We start from the raw sequence: 23,163 nt of genomic DNA, 5'->3' as shown, positions 1-23,163 counted from the left end.
AGAGACTGAATGAAATTTACAAGTAATGTTGTTGAGAGAACAGAACATACATATTATCCATCTCAAGAATTGTACTATTTTACCTGCTTGGTGCAAGTACTGGGGCAGCTGTGTTGTTTTTCCACTTCCAGTTTCTCCAGTAACAATGAGGATAGGGTACTTTTTAACAGCATTAATCAGCTTCTCCCTGTGCCCACTGATAGGCAGTTGCAGAGTGTCCAAGTCACGGGACATCTTCTGGTGCTCCAACTTCCCTGTTTCATCTCCAGATGACATCTATCAGGAGCTTCACAACAGATGAGGACTCAAACATTTTGTATTAATTTGAAACAAGATATTGATTTAAAAACATCCTTCCATTGGTCATCTCTTTACATTCAAATCCAGAAGGGTACTTTATGACTTTTAAGTGTGACAAGAACAAAACCTAAATAAAAACATCTTCACACTGAGACAGAAAATGCAGTTCTCACAAAAATTAAACATACATCTGATAATACATATACTGTAACATTATGAAATACTCATCAGTGAGATTCCTTAGTAATACTGCAGTAAGGAGTGCATTCAGCCCATATTTCCATTTGCCACATCAGAAAAAAATGCTACCACTCTAACATATATCACCTTTAAACAATGCCCTAACCGCAAAGTTGGATAATATCATCAAAACGGGAGACAAAAAAAAAAAAAAGAACATCCTTCCTTAAAAGGAATAAACGGAAATAATTCAATGTTACAAAAACGCGTATCTTTTTACAGGAGGTCAATACCATCAAGAAAAGCCTATGAAGCACTTATAGGCAAAATGAAGGAAAGCAGCACTATCCTGTACAGTTAAAATAGGTTTGCATAGTGACAATCTACTACATCCTCTCCTAAATCCTTAGAAAGCTTTAAGTTGTCATTTTGCTGTGTTTTAGAGAAAGACAGTCTTTCAGAGGAGATCCCTCTAATCACATGTTTTATATCTTAAGACTGTGTACAGAAGAATCAGTACTACAGTCAAACACTGGTGAAAAACCATTGCTATGTGAAGATTATCCATTCAGTTATTACAGGGAAAAAATGGTGACACTGTTGTTTCATGTGGAGAAACAAGCACTGTCTGTATAAATAAGATGCACTGTCTGTGTGAAAGTACCTTTTTCTGGGGTGGTCTGTCTACCGCCTAGCTCAACACAGCAATTATACAATTTAGACATCACATTTTTATCCACTTAATTACCAGTGGGAACAATAGTGACCTTTCAGATTTTCTGAGTCAAACAATAAATGTACACACAGACACTCTGGGAGCCTTTCAGCTAGGTGGGTAGTGTGACTCCACATATATTAGATGAAAGGAGGCGCCCAGCTAAAACAAAAATGAAACACAGACAGGCGGGGATAATAAAGCACAAACCAGCCAGCTTTACTTTGTTGGCAGAAGGCAACTCCCACATACATGTACAAACGGAGAAGTAATCACAGGGTGAGGCGCTTAATAATTATTAAACAAACTATGCTATACAGATACGAAGAGGCAAATGCTTTAAACAAATTCTACTTTGAATACCTACCAATAACTTTCATTTAGCCAGAAGCTCTAAAACATGGAACAATGTCAAGTTCGGTAAATTACAGAATGCGTTCCATAAATAAATAAATAACGTTAAAAGTTATTTTGTAACCGGTACCCCTAAACTGCTGCTCTTTCTGCCTATAACAAGGGTGTGTCTTGGGGAAGAAAACCAAGAACCACCGGTTAAAATAAATAAATACAAAGTAAATGCAACACTGTATTTGAAGTATGATACCCACGAGTGTGCTGCGCTAACTTCAACGCGGATCTGCTTCTTCTCACTACATCGGTGGCGCCTCTGCGGCTAACAGGCAGCTCATTCAGGTGCCCCTTCACATCTTTTAGGTGTCCATTCAGACACTCTGGTTATAGAAGTGATACAAGCACAGTGATATCATGATGACAACGTTTATTGAGAGAAACCGTCTCGTATGCACGACATCAAAAGAACATGACTACATGACTACTGCCAAAGCGCAGCCGGTCCCTACATACATATTTTAAAAATATAAACTGTTAGCGGAATAAACTGTACAGACACAACTGTACTTGGAGTGTATGTATACATGTCAGTAAACGCACAGACAACTGTAAACAGGGCGGATACATTTTGAAATTAAAGGGCACGTTTTTAATAAACGAACCTACTCACCTCAAACAAAACTAATGTACATGTGTAAGTATGTACACATAACTTTACTTTTTCGATAACGCGCACGGTGATTCCCCAAACAATGTGGCTATGGCTATTTGTCCGTCGCGTGATAGTGACGTCATCGCGTCGACTTTCCTTTACAGTGTTGCAAAATCGGCTAGATCGATTGATAATCACGAAAGATATCATTTAAATTCCATAAGAAGCTAAACAGCACAGTGTTTGTTTGTAATAATAATGACAGCATTTTTGTTCTGAAAACACGTTTAATGTAATTCAACCGTAGAGCGTACGATGCTGGAGCCTAGCCCATCAAGGGCAAGAAATTACCATGACAAGATGTCAGTCCATCACTGGGCACACTCACGCTCTCGGCAAGGTCCAGCAGCGACGGTTAATTCCTACACACACACAGACCTCACAGGGCAGGCTTGGAAAACCCATTACCCTCAACTACTCGTCTTTGGGTTGACCGTGAAGTTCACGCATGCAAAGCTTGACACGGGAGGCAAAGGGACTTGTACATCGTTTCACCTGTAATAAAAGATCCAAAATTCAAGTTTCTTTCTAAAATCATGGAAAAACGTATTCAATAACAATGATAGTGATACAACGAAAGCAGATTACTTTGCTGAATGTTAAAATCATTTTTATTTATATTTCCCAAACTCCACATGACTTCTTCTTAACCTTTAAAAAAAGCTCCAAGCATCTTCACTAATTTACATGTAAAACAGTAACAGAAAAGTAAAAACACACATGCAACACACCATGTCTATTTAGATATACTGTAATAATATGTATATACTTTATTTCTACAGCTATTAAATTAGAAATACAGGAATGTCAATCAAGCAAATGAAGTAAAATGTAAGGATATAAGGGAAATTGTGCTAGCATTAGCCTTGGCCAGCAGACATAAGAGAAGAAATAAAACAATATTCACTTCAGGTAACTGCTCTGGAGAAAATCAACATTAAGGAGCAAGTGACCCACTTAATTGGATTAGGAAATGTGAGATGTATGTTGAGCAAGGTTTGTTTAATGTCCATCCATCTGTTATCAAACATACTTAATTCAGTTTACGTTTATGGTGGTTGGAACCATCCCAAATAGCACTGGCTACAATATGGGAACCAAGTCTGTATAGGATGCTAGTCAACTGCAGAGCTCACTCACATATAAACTTAACATAAACTTTACTAATTAACCTTTTCTGCATTTCTTTATGATATGGGAATAGTAAAGAGTACCCAGAAAAAAAAAAAAAAATACTGACAATGGAGAACATGTAGACTTCACTCAGAAAGTATCCATCCTAGGATTTGAATCCAGAAATTGACACTGTGCCACTATCTTAAACAACTTGATCAAAATATGTTTTCTCTATTCCGTTGTAGACTAAGCGAGGAGACAACTAACGAAGCTTACACATAGGAAAAGTCCTTGAGTTCTTAAGGCCTGTACTGACCAACTTTGTAGTGTCCTCTGTCACCTGTTCAGTCTGAAAGTGCTGCTGCTGTGGAAAACATTCTACATTATTCCTGTTGCAATGAAGGCAGGCACTACTTTTCCTAATGACTGCTGACCAGTGGCATGTATGTTTCAAATCATTAAGACGTTTGATAGACTGATCCTGGAGTATATGAGTCCTCTTGTGGTAGATGACCTGGACCCACTACAGTTTGCCTATCGGACAAAGATTGGAGTGGAGGATGCAATTATCTATCTGCTCCACAAGGCTTATTCTCACCTGGACAAAACTGGCAGCATTGTGGGATTTATGTTCTCTGATTTATGCAGAACCTTCAACACCATCCAGCTATCTCTATTAAGGGATATGCAGGTGGATGAGCTTGTGGTGTCCTGGACACTGAACTGGCAGACTACAGTTTGTGGGAGTCAAGGACTGTGTTTCTGATATGAATGTGAGCAACACTGGAGCACTACAAGGAACAGTCCTGTCTCCTTTCCTCTTTACTCTGTAACACTTCAGACTATAAATATATCACTAGATCATGTCACTTGCAGAAATTCTCAGATGATTCTGCATTTATGGTGTGTATTGATAAAGGAGATGAGACAAAGTATAGGAATCAGGTGGAGAACTTTGTTTCTTGGTGCAAAGAGAATTGTCTGCATTTTAACATCAGCAAAACCAAGGAACCATTTACTGACTTGCGCTGTGTCAAAAAGCTTCTAGAGTCACTATTCAAGGAGTTGATGTAGACGTGGTCCTCTCCTACAAGTACTTGGTTGTCCACATTGTCCAATGAAAGAAAAGGAACTATATAAGAAAGGGCAGAGCAGTCTCTTTTTCCTTAAGAGTCTGTATTCGTTTAATGTGGGAAGTGACATCCTTAACATCTATAACTCAGTGATGGCCAGTGTGATTTTCTACACTGTGGTGTGCTGGGCTGGTAAGAGAAGCCCATCGTATCAACAAGCTAATTACAAGGGCAAGTTCAGTTAATATTCTTAGTTTTTCCTTGTGGTGCAATAACTCCAGAATGGGGTGGAAAATGGTTGGGCAAATAAGAAATTAGATGTTTTGAGCAGGAAGCAAACATGCATTTCTTGGATGGAACACTAGCAGGCTAACCACTGTCACAACCTGCTTAGTGTAGTTTCTCTAGTATAGTATTTCTGTGCCCATGGTGGACAAGGCTGCAGTTACATGTGACAAAACTGAGTTATGTTGAGAAGTATCTTTGTGGCAAATTTCAAATCTATTCCTAAATAAGCAAAGGTGTGCACAAAATAACAGGTCAACAAACTGAGGGGGTTTGTGGTTTTCCTGACTCCACTTCTCATATGGTTGCCCTTGACATACATTTAATTATTAACACTGTGGTTTTTTTAATTAGTATCCTTCTTTTCAGTTCTGTGAACGATGACTACAGCTATCTCTACCTAAACCTGCAGATTAAGTATAATTCTATTACACAAGAGCATTTTTTCTACATATTGTCATGTGGATTACCTCTCAGACCACGGAGCCTTATGTCTACTTTATATAAAGTGGATATCAAACCTTTTACATTTTTTTTGTCTATGTACTGTTAGTTATACATTTTACGTGATTAATATTATTTTAACATTTACATCAACCAAAGCTGGAATTTAACTAAGTGTGTGTAGATCTGCGATATCCACTACATATTATTAAGTTTCAGATTATCTTTAAACCTTTTCTTTTGCTTATTAAACAGCTCATAATGACATTTTATAAACTGCCCTCATGTTAATTATCCTGAAGCTAGAAGCTATTAAATGTGAGCCTGTCACTGTACTGTTACAGCACTACTCCCACAGATAACAGTAATGCTAGTAATTTAAGCTGTAGCAGTTCTTCTTTATCTTAGATGACTAGAGTGCTTATTCAGTGGTAGAGATGCAATCTTGAGAAACAGCGTTTGATCTTAGACTGAGGACAAGCGATGCTGAACACTAATAGTCAATCTAGTCTCTGTTTCAACATTCTGTACATACATTGTTACTAGAAGCCAACACACCTTAAATATGGACGATTTAGTTTCTTTTCAAAAGGCATATGCAACAAGCATGAGATAAAAAAATTGTCTTTTCCATACAATGGAAATTAGTGGCCATGTGATTATTTTTGTGCAACATGGATCTATTTATAAAAATGGTTGTAAAATAATAAAGGACATAAGGACCATTTCTTATATACAACATACTTGATTTTTTAATCACACGTCACTAGTAATATAATTGTATAATCCACAACACATCATCAACCAACAACAATGCAACCTAAATCCATCCATTATCCAACCCGCTATATCCTAACTACAGGGTTACAGGGGTCTGCTGGAGCCAATCCCAGCCAACACAGGGCGCAAGGCAGGAAACACACCCCGGGCAGGGCACAAGCACAACCTAAATGGAAATAGTCAAATTCAAGGTCAATAAAAGAATTAAAATTGTTGCCTTAAAGAAGCAAGTTACTAGAATGAATTTACTGACCGAGGCTATCCCACATATACCTTTGTGATAATCCAAAATAGAGAGAAACTTCATTTTTACCAACAAATATTTAAAAACTGCTATAAATTAAGCTTTGTTTAAATATGAAAAATAAGCAATGTCTTAATTTTAGCTTGCATAGCCCAGCTACTGTGTGAAATAATGCAATGGTTAGCACTGCTGCCTCACAGTACTAGGAATTCATCTTAAAATTCTTACCACTGTCTTCTTGTTAATGTCTACTTTTCAATCCCAAAACCAGTATATTAAGTGTGCAGTGGCTTTCCCTGACATTGTCATAAAAAATATGGGCTCAGAAAATAGACAGCACTTACATACAGTGGTGTGAAAAACTATTTGCCCCCTTCCTGATTTCTTATTCTTTTGCATGTTTGTCACACAAAATGTTTCTGATCATCAAACACATTTAATTACTTTTTCACACAGGGCCATGTAGGTTTGGATTTTTTTTTCTCACTAAATAATAAAAACCATCATTTAAAAACTGCATTTTGTGTTTACTTGTGTTATATTTGACTAATGGTTAAATGTGTTTGATGATCAGAAACATTTTGTGTGACAAACATGCAAAAGAATAAGAAATCAGGAAGGGGGCAAATAGTTTTTCACACCACTGTATATATGAAAAGAATAGGCAAAATCTAGTCCTAAACCCAGATTTTTGTTTTTAAGGAAACAAATGCAATTTCAGCGTGGTAACTATTATAACAACACGTAGATAAATTTATATTTTTGTTCTTTTCAAACACAATAGATTTCGCCTGTGTACAGACTGTGTAATTTTTCCTTTCACATGCTAAAGACATGCATTTTATATTGATTTGGAACTGTGCAAGTAGCTGTGTGTGTGCTTGTGTGTAGCCTGCAACAGATAGACTCCCTGTCCATGGTTTGATCCACCCTTGCTTCAAAGGCTGCTGGGATAGGCTCTACTTTCAACCACCCACAACACTGGATTGGGTTATACACCTATGGAAAAAAATGGAGGCTTGGTTGGGATCTGTGGCAGATCAGGAAAATAATAGGTTTCACCCAAATGTATTTTTAAGAAACTATGCACAGGAAAAAAGGTAGCAGACTGCTATAAAAACATAGATAATGGGCATTAAGATGGCTGGTATAGAAAATTACTTTTAAGGGAAAATACCATTTAAAACAGACATTTACAGTATAAAAGTATTACATTAGGGGAAAAAGTACATTCACCTGCTAATGCTCTTAAAAGTATTTCTTTAGTATTTTCAAACCTGTTTAATACAAATATGGAGTCATGAAGGAAGCAACCAAACCTGGATGGCAACATGGGAAGAACACCAGAGTATCTGAAGAGAAACCTCCACAGGTACAAAGAGAATGTGGATGCTCCATACAAGCAGTGGCAAAGCCAGGATTTGAACCCAGTGTCCTGTCGCTGCAAAGCTCCAGTGCTAATCACTGTTTTGCTTCTTGCTGTTTTGTCAAGGACAGAGATCATCTACATTTACATTTATAGTTATTTGCTTAGCAGATGCTTTTATCCAAAGACATTCACAAAAAAGGTCAACATAATTGAGTAAACATCAGTCTGGGGGACTATTTGGGAACAAGTGTTAAAGGATAAGGTTGCAAAATTAATCACAAGTGAAAAGTTCAGAACAAAATGCAAGTGATTTACAGTTTGAAGGTTACAATACCTAACAGCTAACATCAGTTAGACAGAAATTGACCAAACGAGTGTCTTTAATCACTTTTAAACACATGGAAGGAGTCACAGTTTCGATTAAAGGAGGACAGCTCGTTCCACTAGCTTGGAACTACACACTTCAGATTTGATGCCACCTCTGGGTAGCATCACCAGACATCGTTCATCAGCAGAAAGTGGGCAAAGAAGGAGCATCGAACCTTAAAAGTGTTTCTTTATATATACACAATATGTCCTAACCCACTCACTACTCTGTAGACACCCAATAAGGGATTTGAACTTAATACATGCTGTTAAAGAAAGCCAATGTAGTGATCTGAAAAGAGGAGTGTCATGTGCCTGCCGCAGCTGCTTGAACACCAGATGTGCTGCTTCATTTAGCCAACAGCCCCACCCCTCCCCCCAATTTCAGATGTTTTTTCCTTTGCAACAATGTCCAGAAAAATGTTACATATACAGCACATTAACTTCTCATTGTTAACATAACAATATGAAAGTGGTAATTCCATAGAAAGGACAGTTGTCTCCACAACATGCTGACACAACCCCTTGTGATTATATTAATAATTACATGAAAATGCACAAAAAGATTGATAGCTTTTGTCCATTTTATTTTAAAAGAAAAATGAAAGAGATTGAAATGTTACTAAAATATGCACATGTTGTCATTAACATTATTGTTGCTCCTCAAACATAAAAAAACTTTTTAAAAGGTATATAAAAAACAATAAAATAAAGTTGTTTTTTTTTTTTTTAGGGTTTAGAGTTAAGTCACGCCTGATCTTCAATTGAGTTTATAATTTGTGTAATAGGATTATGGTTCATCCTTTTCAAGTTGATTTGTATGGTCACATAATTATTAAACTATACATAAATGTAAACTTCTTCTGTTTGCTGCTTATTTGTTTGTAAAAACGTATATACTTCACTGAGCACATACCATACATATTATTCTTACCAATCATTCATTTTCAATCTTCCTTTTCTTGTTTGTTTAAAGCTTATTTTCTTCATAATATTTTTATGATTTCACAACAGAACAGCCTTCCTCTCCCTATCTTGTATGTCATTTAAGCCCAGACTACAGCTTTTTGCTGAACTTTTCCCTCATTTTTCAGACTTTTTGCACTACATTCCAAGGTGGAAGCAACAGGAGATACTTCCCTTACAGCAGATCCTTTCAAGAATGATAGACAAAACCGTGACACCAAAACATTTTAAACGGTCCAATGTGTGCCCTCTCAGTGTGACCGCTTGTGAGCTCAATTTTCCAATAACAATACTGTAGTATGCTCCCTCTCTTCCTAGAAACCGGACAGTTCAGGATTATTTTCCCTCTGTGCTCTTCTCTTGGGTCAAGTGAAGATTTATTTCACCGAAAGGATACTTATGCGAGAGATATGGCTATTTATGTTTCTTTTTTTTCTTTTTGGTGTTAGTCTTTCTTGCATTGTTCTCACACTGTTCACCTTCACCAGGGTTTATTCCTGGTTGCTGGACTCCTGAACATTCAAGTTCAAGTACTTTTTTCTTTTTTTTTGACTCTACAATATTGCCACAAATTGTAAATCCATTATCACTTAAAATATCAGTATCATCAGTCTCCTTTGCATCTGAAGGTTGAGCTCTCTTTGTTGGTTTCTTCTTTTTTGCCCTATTTTCTCCAACACTACTGTCAAGCCAAGTTTCATTTAAATTGAATGCACTGCCATTAATACCTGCTTGCTCTTCCAGAATATCTGGTTTACACATTTTTTTCTTTTTATGAGCAGATTTACTTATACTGCAGATAGGCTCAGTGCCACTTTCAATGGATGTACTATGAGCAATGTTGCCTGTCTCTTGTGCTTGAGGGATCATTGATTGCTGAATGTTCTCAACTCTTTTATTTTTTCTGTTTTTCTCTTTATCAGTCCTAAAAGGCTCTGGGTCATTTAGATCATCTACAACTTTATACTCATGTCTTTTATTTTTTTTTGTCTTATCATGTTTTCCATCCCTGGAGCCAAGCAAAGGTTCATCTTCAAAAGGTACATTATTAACAGTGTGATGTCCCTCTTTCTCTGACATTTTATACTTAAATGCTTTTTCCTTTGTAGTAGACTTTCTACTTTTATAGCTAAGTGTAAATCCATTTTCCCTAAAAGCCTCTTCAGCAGCAGCACTTTCTGACTTACAAGCTGCTTTCTTCTTTTTTTCACTGTTTACTTCATCACAACTGCTAAGCAAAGATTCATTTTCAATGGAGGTACCACGAATATTAGTTTGAACATCATTGTGCAGCTCTTTATTTTTGTTCTTTTTTTTCTTTTTTCTGACAGAATTACTTGCACTGGCCTTACAAGGAGTTCCAATTTCAACAAGTGTACTATCAACTGTGTCATTTAACTCTTCTTCTTGATGGACCTCTGATAGTTTAGGATCCTGGGCCTTTTTCTTTTTTTTCTTTTCCTTTTTACCAGCAATTGGCCCAGAGTTGTTTAGATCATCTGTAACTATAGGCTGCTGTTCTTTGTTTTTTACCTTCTCATGTTTGTCAAAAGCACTGCTCCCATCTTTCTCTTGCTGGTGCCCTAATAGTTTATGCTTATATACCCTTTCCTTTGTAGTAGAATTCCCAGCTTTGCAGGTAACTGAAAATACATTTTCCCCAAGTACATCATCTTCAGCCACAACACTCTCTTTTAAATCTGCTGTTAGAGCTGCTTTTGCCTGTTTCTTCTTTTTCCCACTATTTACTTTAACACTGCTAATGAACAGAGATTCATTTTCAATTGATGCACCACTGATAGTACTTATAACATCATGGTGTGCCTGTACATCTAAAACGTCATATTTGTTCATTTTTTTTCTTTTTCTGATGGATTTATTTATATAGTTGCTTTCGACAAATGAAGTGCTAACAGTGCCATCCACCTCTTCCTCATGCTGTTGCCCTGGCAGTTCAGAGTCCTGAATATTTTTCTTTTTCTTTTTTTTCTCTTCTTTTGTACAAACAGGCACAGCATCGTGTAGTTTATGCATGTCTTTGGACTCCCTTTTTTTATTTTTTACGTTCTCAGGTTCTTCTGTGTAGGTATTGAGGAGAAGTACATTTCTGACAAGTTTACCATTTGCAGTGCTCTCTCCCTTTTGACAGACCCTTGATGGTTCAGGCTCCTGTTCATTAGCAGTTTGATTAATAGAACTAAGCATAGATTCTTCAGCAATAGGACATGACTGTTGGGGTCCTTTTAAAGGTTTCTTTTTTTTGGCACTAGTTACAACTACATTGTTTGCCAGCAGAGTTCCGTTATTGAACGATGCATCACTATATTCTACCATAGTACCTTGGTGCACATGGACACCAAATCCTTCAGCTTCAAGCCGTTTTTTCTTTTTTTTGAGAGACTTTCTTTTGCTGCTGCTAATAAGAGTTTCATTTTCACAGGGCACAATGTTAGCAGTATTACTTTCCTCTTCTTGCTGGATGTCTGACAGTTCAGCTTCCTGGACCTTTTTCCTTTTCTTGTATTTTTCTTTACAGATTTTAGGCTCTTGTTCTTCATTATTCTTTACGGTCCCAGATTTTCCTATATTGACATTAAGCAGATCTCTATTTTCAAATGATGTACTGTCAAGAATGCTCTCTAACTCTTCACGAATCCTTGATGCTTCAGGCTGTGTTTCAGTATTACAGTTAGGTAGCGATTCACCTTGTCTAAAAATATCTTTATCAGCAGGATCTGAAACAGTTGCTCTTTTCACCTGATTCTTTTTTTTACTACTTACTTCTACGTTTTTGCTAAGCAGGGACTCATCTTCAAAGGATGGTAAACCATTTGCAGTTCTAGTATCTTGGTGCATGTGCACACTTACTACCTTAGCTTGATCTCCAATTTTCTTTTTCCTCACACATATACCCACAGTGCTTCTAATCAAAGTTTCATTTTCACTGAGTCCACTTTGAATAGCGCCTTCCACCTCTTGTTCTTGTTGAAAAGTCAGCAAGTCAAATCCCATTTCTGTATTATTTTCCATCCCAGATATTTCTACTGTTGTGCTACATGGGGCTCTATTCTCAAGAAACTTGTCTCCACCACCACTTTCCTGAGCTAGGCGGGGATTCCATCTGTGCCTTCCAGTTTCTTCCAGTGTTAAATGTTTTTTTTGTCTTTTCTTTTTTTCTGTGAATGTGTCACTCACAATATTGCTCTCGAAAGCATCAAAATTGCTTGCAGTCATTTCTTTATCACCAGATTGTACCAAGCCCAATTCAGTCACTGGCTCTTGTTGCATTATTTCACCAATATCCCTATTTTGGTTTTGTTCATCTTTGTCCTGAAGAGTACACACTTCTTCTGAAATAACATCTTCATGAAACCTCTCCATTGTCATAACCATTCCCCTGATCTCACTTTGGTTTAGCAGTTTTCTCTTTTTCTTTATAGAAAGCCTTTTTTCTTTAACATTTACTAATGATACTGGCGTTGACTTGTCTTGACCGTTAACTCTGGCATCTTCAAAACTACCATAGTTCACTTCAAGACTGTGGAAATCTGAATTTTCCAAGTTACTACCATTAACTTCCTGGGTCCCTCTAGGTTCCTTCTTTCTCGATTTTGCCTTACTTGTGAATTTATCGTCCACAATCCCCCTGTCTGATAATGTAGAAATTTCTTTTGAGGAGGCATCATTTCCGCTATGTCCAAATTTATTTTTCTTTTTACCATTCTTCTGCCCATAGACTTTTGAATTAAAAATAAAATTGGTACTTTCCTGAAACAAAGTTTGGAAAAAATGAGAAAAAATAACTCTTTTCCTTATGTGATACATGGATAATTAAAACACACACACAAAAAAAAAAAACAAAAATCCAACAAATTCACAGTAAATTCCACAGATTACAAAAAATAAATAAATAAATTATACTAAAGCCCATGTGGTTAATACTTTCGCTCTTCAGTGGGGATGATATGCAAGGTTTATTTCTTATGTTAAAGAATATGTATTTCTCATGCTGAATTTATTTTTTCAACAATCAAAGTATGCATTCATTTGCAATGGACAATTCTGCTTTTAAGTGAAAAGTTTATTTTTTATAAATTAAAAAAATACTGTTTCTTATCTTGCAGTTCAAATATGAGGTTGATGGTGTATCAATGGAATGCTAAAAATACTTTAATAAAATACATCAATTTTTCAGTGAAAAATGTTCATGAGTACTGTTCCACATCTTAAGATTAAAACCTATTGTAAAACATTGAATTCCATTTTACACAAAGAAAAGTTTGCAACATTTTGCTCTTTTGAAAAAGTTCCAAGTGTGATCTTGATCTCATTGTCTGCCTTCTTCTCTCGTTTCATTCCCTGGGGTACGGTTTCCTGTAGCTTGTTTCATTAATGCTGAAATTACTATTTCTGCTGAGAAATATGGGGCAAAGCTAGTGCCCCCAACACTATTTCTTCAAAACATTTTTTATCTATACACATTTTAATGCATGTGTTTTACATAATAATAACTAACTAAATAAAAATTGCTGGGCTAAAATATGTAAAATGTGACACTTTTCCTGGACAGCAACACACTGTAGTTCTAACTGTACATTTGCTGCAGAGATTCAGTTCCCAGATTCATTAAATTCAACTCTTCTATTAATTAGTTCAATGGTTTATTGTTTTTTACCCCTGCAACATCATGCATTGCCATGGTGCAGTTTTACTTTATCTACGCAGAATTGTTTTGTTAGTTAAATATTAAGCTGAGAATGAATCAATGGCATTACTTAAGTAGCCTTGATAGGTGCATGCAGTGGTAGGCTAAACTATTGATGAGTCCTTTTCAAATTTGTATGCATACATTTATTTTTTATGATCTTTCATTGCACGAAATTGTACATTCAGTGCTGTTTGTTGGGTTTCCTGCATGTATGAAACTCTTTAAATTCTCTTTAAATGCGCTACCTTATGTGTGCTTGAAAAGTTCACTCTCTACTTGGTTTTTAGGGGTTATTGAATCCTGGCTCAGTTTAAGATTTTTCTCAAGATTTAAACAAATAAGTTGTCATTTTATTCCTATGCGCATCTACTGTATAATCTGTGTCTGGGGATGTGGGATAAAATTCAGTGTTCACACAAGAGGAATGTGATAACTCCATATAAACAATGACCATGCATGAAATCCAATCCCAGGACACTAGATTTACATATGAGCTACTCATCTATACAGTAATCAGTTTGTGGATCAATACCTGTGAATATTCTTGGCATGAAAATGGATGTACTCAGTAATGTGTGAGGCACTGTACTTTCACATTTGCGCTGACACCCTGCAGAACGGATTTTTAACCAAAAAAGCAGAGAATATTTTAATGTTTATAAAATATACTTCACTTAAGCACACAAATTTTTCTATAGCAAATTATTGTATACAATGACTATAAAAAAATAATTGGACTTGAAAGTCATCCTTTGACATAGAATGCCAGCTTTTAATTGCTACATGTCCTAGTGATATACAGAAAACTTGGCTTGTAAGTCTTATAGCAAGACTGAGTTTACATGGTACAGTTTAGGCATAGAGTATATTCCACAATTGTTCATCTAGTCTCTATATATAAAATCCTAAGCCTAAACGTGCAAAGATTTTGTGCAACAATTTTATGTGACGTTTTTGTGTCACATTTTAAATTGGGCTTATTTTAAAACTACTGTGGTATATGGCTGGTCAGTCATTCTGGCCAATACCCCCAGGCCGCCAGATGGAGCTCTCCCTGCAGCATGGAGGGGCCCCGAAGACCAGCAGGGAATCCTGGACAATGGAGTTTTTATCCACAACCCCGCTGGATACCATGGGGGCCTCTAGAGGACGCTGCATTGAGGAACGAAGAAAATTTGCCTTACATCCCGGAAGTACGTCCGAGTCACATGGACAAGAGGAATGACATGCTTCCGGGGTGAAGAAAAAGGATTTTTATCTGACCTGGAAATGATCCTAGTCACGTAGACAGAGAGGGCGAAAACACTTCCAGGTCAAGGACTATAAAGGACTGTGGGAAATCCCCAGACTTCGAGCCGAGCTGGGTGGAAGGGTGGCAATGTGTCTGGGAGTGGTGAAGAGTTTATTGATTATTGGATTGGTTTATTTAATGAGTATTGTGGAGAGGAGGGTGCTTTGTGCACTGTGCAGTTCAAATAAAGTCAATTATTGGACTTTTACCTGGTGTCTGGAGTCTTGGACAAGGGTTCAAGGGAGCAATTCTTTTCAGAATTGATCAAAACTTTAATGTGATGTTGTTATATTTTCAGATTCTTATTCTGTTTTTAAATTATAAACTAAAAAATATCAAGAACTCACGTCCCATGAGACAAGATTTTGTGCCAAGAGATTTAACTAGGCCCGGTGCCGGAAATAAAAGACAAAGAGGAATACAGCTGCTGTACAGGCTTTTAAATGTTTGAAGCGCAGTGCAAGATGCAGATCATGTGGCACGGCAGCAGCAGGAAGCTAGCAGCTGATTGAGCAAAGAGGAGGTAAAAACAACCAAAAAACTGTATTTGTTTCCCATTGTATCACCATTTATGAGTGGGTTTTGGAGGAGCGACCGCATCTCCTTAAGGTACATTCAGCCCCCCTCTTCACAACACGAGTGGCAGAGACACGAAGTGGCAGGCGCGTAGCACAGGCCAGGGGGGTTGGCGAGCAAAGTGAGCAGGGGGCGAACCCCCTAGTATTTATATATAAAAAGAAGTGAACTTACAACAATTTTTACATCACTCTGCTCTTCAGCATCTTCAGAAACAGTTGTATTTCTGGCCAGGGAACGGGAAGGTGAGGGAAAAAAAAAAAAGAGGAAATAAATTCAAAAATGTGTTTTTCCAGAATACTACAAAAGTTCATAATTTTACATGTACACACACACAAATAAATGCAAAATATAATATTAAATAGTTGAAATGAGCAAAAACTATACATGCAGTATTTTAAACACTAGCCAATATTTGCTGAATGAGAAGTTATACTTTTGGACTATTTTATTTTGTAGTTCTGAAATTAGGCTCTTCTATGGTATTTATAGAAATACTACAAGGCCAGATTCTCAGAATTTTCTGCATTAGAATTTTTTGTTGTGTAGAGAATAAATTAAATAAACAATCTGTGGAAAAAGAAAGTATGGCTTACAGTTGAGGTTTAGGTATTCTAAAGACATGCATGGTGGAGAAAGACCTTGATAGAGTAAGGAAAGCCACAGCTTAAAGAAATACACAAAATAATGTACATCTGACATTACTGGGAAAAAAAAGAATCTCTGGTTTCCTTGCATCCACAGTCTGGCATCCTCAACACACACATACAGATACAGTACATACAATTGATTATTAAAAGATATACAGGGAAATATAATTAAATGAACCTCATGTCCATTATATCTGTCATTGACCCAGCTTAATCAGCTGAATAGTGTTTGAGGCCTGGAGAATTATCTACATACTGTCTGCAGAAATCAGCCCCAGACATGGGGGCTAATTAATCACATTCCTCAATAATGCATGCACTCAAACAAAAAATTATTTAGAGTGGCCAAATAATACATATCTAAGGGGCATGGTGGTAGATGGAGACTGGACTACTCACACGGAAGCTTCACATAAACAGCGTCCAGGCCGAAGTTTGCATCAAGGATTAATGGGCCGCAAAGACCAACAGGGCAATCATAACTTCACACAGTCCCTTTCACTCAAACAAAGCAATATACAGGCACAGATATAATTTAAAGCCGTGAGATAAAAATATAATAGAAAATCATTCAGATACATGATAATCCTTGAGCAAATAAATTTGTGTTTTTGTATGTTCACTGTTGTGGTATGGGGAATTCCTGAAAGAGGTTTAATTATCTTAATTAAATCCAACTTACTCTAACTCTATTGGGGAGACAGGGGTATTGTCATCCAAATAATTGTGTTTTTGGATCATCACTGATTCTTCCATTTTTCCAAAGGTCAAATTTTTCAGAGATACTTGCAAGTGGTTTTGGAATTTCTTTTCTTTCATGTTCATGCAAAATCCAAAAAGTGCTGCTTGCTGCAAATGTAAACACAAATGTTGGAAAATGTGTGCACTTAAATCAAATCACTTTGGAAAAATATGTAATTGTAAAAGCAGAAATATGACTAAAGTAAATTCCCTATTATATAAAAACCTTTATGCATGTCAAAATAACTGATAGACAGGAAAAAAAAACAAAAAACAGGATATGCTGGAAATAACAGTCCAGCACGGATCCTAAAATTGTGAATTTAAGGTGAATTAATCAGCCTGCCTAAAGTCAGTTTCACAGATAATTCTGTAGTCTTTTCACTGGACTAACTAGAATAAAGGATATTTTCTGCTTGAATTTCAAAACAAGTCATGAGTCAAGGTCACAAAATGTTTTTTTCAGAATTGTATCTTTCTTCAAGATAATGACTTTTACACCAGCTTAGCAAATAACAACTCCCTGTTATTTTCAGTAGGTTTTTGAAACTACTGAAAAATCAGTAAAGCTTATTAAATTACAAAAGACCTTCTGATTGCATGGTACAAGATAAAAATGTAACTTTTTGCAAGTTATGACAAAATCAATCATACCTCGTAAGTCAACACCATCTTCAAAGGCAAATGCTTTAACCCATAATTGTTCTCCACAAAAGGAAAAGAAAAGCCTCTCCATTTTACCCGCTTCTTCTGCTCTGCTGAGCTGATGCAAAACTGATGTCTGTTTTTCAGCCTTACACTTGGAGTCTTCTTTTTTTTCTTCTTCAGGGGTCTCTGTGGTAGAATGGCATCCTCTTCACTGCTCTTACTAGAACTCCTTCTACTGCCAAGATTGATCGGGCTGGCTGTGCCAAATGTGGTGCTTGCAACCCTCCTTGCTGAACATCTTTTTGGCTGTGGCACACACTGTGTGAGAAACAAGCTGCTGTCTGAATCTGAACTGTCACTGAGAAAACAAAATATAATTATTATTGTGGGAAGCATGTGTATTTGCTGGTCTATTTCCTTGTCTAGATACAGAAAACAGAATACAAACCAGAGTAGCTATTTTCCATAGCTCTATGTACAGATACAAAAAACAGAATACAAACCAGAGTAGCATTCACCCAATTATTACTTATGAAAGGTCCCGGAGGTCAAATATGTTTGGGATTTTTAAGAAATCATAGCTTTCTTTAAAAAAATGCATATTACTAAGATTATTGGATAGGTGGAGTAAAATAAGTTCTTGCTGGCACAAATGCAAGTAAAGTTTTATTTAGTTAAATTGTATATCGAGTGCTTAGTGCTGCTGCTTCATGGGTCCAGCATTGTGGGTTTGAGTACCACACTCACTTGCATTCATTGTAGACATTAAGCTTTCTCTCCATACATGTGTTATTAGGTAAAGTAGAAATTCCAAACTAACCCTTATAAAGGTGTGTGTGTGTGTTTGTGTGACAGAGTGCCCTGGGGTGTACAGGTACCCTGTTAAGGGTAATTTCTTTCCATGCACCTAGTACTGCCAAGATCATTTTAATATGGACAAGGCTTTCTGAAAAAAATCTGCTATGTACAGGAGTCTTTCACAGTGTACATGCATCCTATACCTTTTAAAAGTTGGGGATCAGACCCAATCTCGTTAATTAGAAAATATTAGATAAACAATGAAAAAATACTGTTATAATATTTACAAAGCTTTAATTTTCTTGTTGGAAAATTATTGAAAAAATTGTGCCAGTATTTACAAACAACCATTACCACCTAAATACAGTCAATGGTGTGTCTTTATTTTTCTTGAGCTTGAGACCACCTTAATATTGATTTTCAAGTAAACTTCTAGTGTTGCATTCACATGAATTCAGTACAGCATTCTCTAATTCTTAAAAATAAATAAAATATTAAATAAAAATCAAAAGTTACCCCTTTGACAGATCCACAGCAGATGATATCATATCTGACTTAGGTGTTACTGTCAACAGCTGTTTTCTCTCCTTAGGTGGAGTATCCATAATGATCTCATCACTCTCATATTGTGCATCATTTTTGGAGAGTAGCACCAAGTCATTTTGCTGTGAGGGAACCTGTCCCTCTACCATATCCAAAATCAGCGTCTCATCACTATCAATGTCTTCCATAATATTACAGTCAATTTATTCTTTATGTTTCTAAAACCACCAGCTAAACAATGGCATCTGTGGTGTCTTCTTTTGGAATTTGTAAAGCAAATAATGACATAAACAATGCTGCCAAACAAAATGGAAAATGTGGCAATTTTCTGGATTTTACACTAAAGAAAAGGGAAGGAAAGTTCCTCAGCAAGCTGCATCTCCACCAACACTGATCCTAAGGTGAAAGTAAAAGAGAACAATTACAACCACTACTTATGATAATATTCACTCATTGAAAGTGTCAGGAGTGTACACCCTGAATAACTCTCTGTGGCTTGATAAAGTTAACACTTAACACTTTCAAAATAGATATTTTTACTCTTAATATATTGTAAAAAACTGCTTTTACCCTAACCTTTTATTTTCAGTAAATTCATTTATTATTTGCAAACTTGATAAGGGATATTTGATCTTTTAAGTTTGCTGTAAATTTAAACAAAGAAAAATTACATTTAAATTATATTTATATATTTTACATTCTCACTCCTGCCTAATCCATTTGCTAAATTAAAATTAATGGTCCATTGCGTAAAAGATATTGGAAGACTAACACCTCATTTCCATAATTATACATGTTATTGTCATATCATGGAAAGAATGTGGATATATTTCAAGTGTCCAATAAAAGTACAATAGCTGTACAAAGCAGAAATGTCTGGCCATACAGAAATACATTACTAATTACTAAGTGGAATAAAAACAATAAAAAAACTATGGTTCTGATTATAATTTCAAAAAAAAAAAAAAAAAATATGCACTGTAAGTCAAGATTCCAATAAGCAGGTTTAGCAGAAGTTAAAAAAAAAAAAAAAGACATAATTGGAACTGTGCTGTAGTTCGTCAACATTTAAATATTAAATATCTACCAGAAATAAAAAATTTTATACAAAAAAAGAAATAGAAAAAAATGTAAATTAGTTTTAAAACATTTTAATATTATATTAATAAACATAATTTTCCACTTCAGAAGTTTTTGTTTGACTGGTTTACATAGTATTTGTTCAAAGAGTGAAGAAATGGATTCAGCCGTGCAGTACTTTTTAATTACATTATTATATTTTTCTTCTTCACAACGAATAAAGAATATATAGATATTTAAGAATGTCTGCTAATAAAATCAGGTACACAGATACAGTATATTAACATTAGATAAAATTTAGAGCTTGTTAATATGTTTATTTTTCTGAGAGGATGTGCCCTGTAGGCATATAATGCAGAAACTGGCAGAACATGCAACCATGTGTTTGCCCTAATCAATTCTGAACCATAAAACAGACAATATAGGCAGGTGGCCATGGTGTTTTTCCCCCTATGGTAGATGGAATGGAAGCACAGTATGTGCTATCTAAAATCACTAGGCTCATTTTTTTTTAGGAGAACTGAGAATTCAATCTAGCACCCAAGCAAAATGCACTTATTTTAATGATGGTAATATTGTATTATTTATAGCAAGATTGCCAATATAACGAACTGTATATCTCTGCCTTGCCACTTGATCCACTACTATTGTTTTCTGACAACATGTTTAAATCTGAATTTGTCCATACCTCATGATGTTACACACAGACAACTGGCTAGCTACTATGATGATTGAAAGCTGTCTAAAAGCTTTCATCATGAAGATATGCACAAAGGACTTTATCTCCCCCATCTAAAATACAAAAAGGCCTTCTTGTAGATACCATAGAAAGAAAAATATACAGACTTCACATAATTAAAACAGAAACTGAAAACCTCATCATATGCTTAATGCTGTGCTACTCAAGACATCGCTCTTCACAGAATTTTGCATCACTGCTCTGTGTCTAGTGAGTTCATTTATAGATCATCACAGTCTGTTATAGCACAAGCTTGTAAATGAAGCAGATTGCAGCTTGTATTTAAAATGATGTTTACAGTCTCAAAACAATAATTGTCCACTCCCTATAAGAAATTTTACAAACTATCCAAAACACATTTGGGTAGTAAAACATTTTTCTTTTTTTTTTTACATTAAGCATGGCATTTCCTTCAGGTACATGACATCGCACATCAGCATGTTCTGTATTCTCATAATATTTTGCATAAAGATGTCCCTTCCGTCAAGCATCCTCACTTAATTTCCAGTAATGCCTATCAGCATGTGTGCATGTTTTTTATTTGGTTGGATGCAAATTTCTGCAGAATAAACTTTATTGGTGATAATTTTCAGGACCTAAATTAGTAAGGTGTTTGGGTCTGAAACATGTACTGTACTAATAAACAGGTAAGGTAGCAAGGTGCTCATGATTTTCCTATTGAGTGGCTAAGGCAATAGAAAAAAATGCAATAATCATTTAGAATATTAAACCTAAAAATAGACTTAGTAAACAATGGAGTTTACGATTACTGAAGTTGTACGTAAGCGAGAATTTCAATGTTCTACTGACCTACAGAAATTAAAGAAACTAAATTAAACTGACAGAGATCAATGCATATATTGCATGCTGCTCATTTGTATTTAACTCAAAATTGTAGCCCTTGTGCTGAAGAGTGCCACCAACAAGATGGCACATAAGTAATTTAACTAAATGGATAAAAGACAAATTTACTTAACCCTTGACCCTTGCAAGTTAATGTTACCATTAAAGCAAAAGCAATGAAAGGCCTGTATGTAGTACAAGGTGGCTCTGAGGCGAAGGATCTACACTGGTGTCCCAAAGGTTGCCGGTTTGAATAACTGTCACTGCCAAAAGAGATCCTACTCTGCTGGGCCCTTGAGCAAGGCCCTTACCCTTCAGTTGCTCCAGGGGTGCTGTACAATGGCTGACCCTGCACTCTGACCTCAAGGGGTTTGCAAAAACTAACAAATTCCTAATATGAGAAATTGTGTAAGGCGAAATAAAGAACAAAAAAATATACATATATATATCTTTTTAGAGTTCAATCAAAATGTATGCTTATTTCTCATACTGAATTCAGACTTCAGACAAAATTGAACACATAAAGAAAGTTAAATTTGAATTCTGATGTGTTCCGCTATCCCCCATAAGTAGTGGGACAATTGACCATAACCAGGTGAGTGGAGAAAAACAAAACCAGCACATTCTGCTTCACCAACTTAAGTATCAACAATGAATCACAGGTATACAGTGATTATTTACTGCAGATATTTGGCTCCTTACTTTATTGTTCTGTATACCATACTTCTCATTCTAAAAACATATGTGCAATGTATTTTTCATGTACCGAAAACTCTCAGCTATGCTAGAAATACTGCAAATGCCACAAATTGTCATTACAAAGTCTTGCACTTTCCATCATGATCGGCAACCTCCCTGTCCCCAGCCAAACTCTGTGCCTCTAATGTTTAACTGCATTAGCTCTAAAGTACTTGTTAGCCTTTTAGATTTGTCTCCCTGATGCCAGTACAACAGCATTATTTCCACATTCTTGTCATTTTTACTAATTATGTGTTTATCCATGGGATTGTATCTGTTTTGTTGTTTGGAATATGTTCAAGAGTCAATGTTTTCTTCTGTACAATTGTCATTCCTCTGGCATGCAACATATCTTTATATTTATTTATCCTTCTAATCTGCATGCTGATACGCACTACCACTCATAGATACTTTAAAAAGCTAATATGATAACAGATGTTAGTCTTTTGTTTGATGATCTCTATGATGTTAAAAAAGTTTGTTAAAAGCAGAGAAACGATTATTGTATGATTTGCATTTTAAGTAATTTAAAAATATTGGAATGTATTGGTCAGTTCAAGTTATTTTTAGAAAAACAAGTTTTCATGTTGATTCAGATGCTGTACAAGTTTTCTTTGTGTCAGATATGCACAACTTAGTTTGCTTTGTCTGAGAAAATTCAGTTGTCTGCTCTAATCTACAGCATGGACAAACTTGTGTTTTAATGTAGTTGTAGGTAGAAACTTATGTTAATTATGAAAAAAGTGTCATTCTTGCAATGGGTTGACCTTCTGCCTCACAGCTCCAGAGCTTTCAGGTACAGACCGTTCACCGTCTGTGTGGAGTTTTCAGCTTCTCCTTGTGACACTCCAATTTCTTCCATAACTAGAGAAAAAAAACATAAATTTACTGTATTAGAAACTCTAAA

At 35.9% G+C, this 23,163-nt stretch overlaps 2 protein-coding genes across 8 annotated transcripts in view; both read right to left on the bottom strand.

Moving 5' to 3' along the window:
• The window catches only part of dhx40 (DEAH (Asp-Glu-Ala-His) box polypeptide 40), a 38,624-nt gene extending 36,239 nt beyond the window's left edge, over nt 1-2,385 (bottom strand). The window contains exons 1-2 of one of the 3 annotated variants that reach the window (XM_039757009.1): nt 2,217-2,385; nt 84-286 (exon numbers count right to left, since the gene is read on the bottom strand). In XM_039757009.1, coding sequence (XP_039612943.1) covers nt 84-276 — 193 coding nt within the window. In that variant the 5' untranslated portion in view covers nt 277-286; nt 2,217-2,385. The remainder of the gene's footprint in view (nt 1-83; nt 287-2,216) is intronic. The other 2 variants (XM_039757007.1, XM_039757008.1) reach the window with 2 other exon arrangements.
• A 6,822-nt stretch (nt 2,386-9,207) lies between these two features.
• LOC120531523 overlaps nt 9,208-23,163 on the bottom strand; it is a 25,104-nt gene continuing 11,148 nt past the window's right edge. For 4 of the 5 annotated variants that reach the window (XM_039757006.1, XM_039757002.1, XM_039757004.1 and 1 more), the window contains exons 2-7: nt 23,024-23,120; nt 18,830-19,252; nt 17,522-17,873; nt 16,809-16,975; nt 15,651-15,702; nt 9,208-12,669 (exon numbers count right to left, since the gene is read on the bottom strand). In XM_039757006.1, the coding sequence (XP_039612940.1) occupies nt 9,316-12,669; nt 15,651-15,702; nt 16,809-16,975; nt 17,522-17,873; nt 18,830-19,044 (4,140 nt within the window). In that variant the 5' untranslated portion in view covers nt 19,045-19,252; nt 23,024-23,120 and the 3' untranslated portion in view covers nt 9,208-9,315. The remainder of the gene's footprint in view (nt 12,670-15,650; nt 15,703-16,808; nt 16,976-17,521; nt 17,874-18,829; nt 19,253-23,023; nt 23,121-23,163) is intronic. The other variant, XM_039757003.1, reaches the window with a different exon arrangement.

This window comes from Polypterus senegalus, chromosome 6 (assembly GCF_016835505.1).
Source record: "Polypterus senegalus isolate Bchr_013 chromosome 6, ASM1683550v1, whole genome shotgun sequence".
Taxonomy (NCBI): Eukaryota; Metazoa; Chordata; class Cladistia; order Polypteriformes; family Polypteridae; genus Polypterus; species Polypterus senegalus.
The sequence above is the reverse complement of the archived record's forward strand: the minus strand, read 5'-3'. Positions and strand labels throughout refer to the sequence as shown.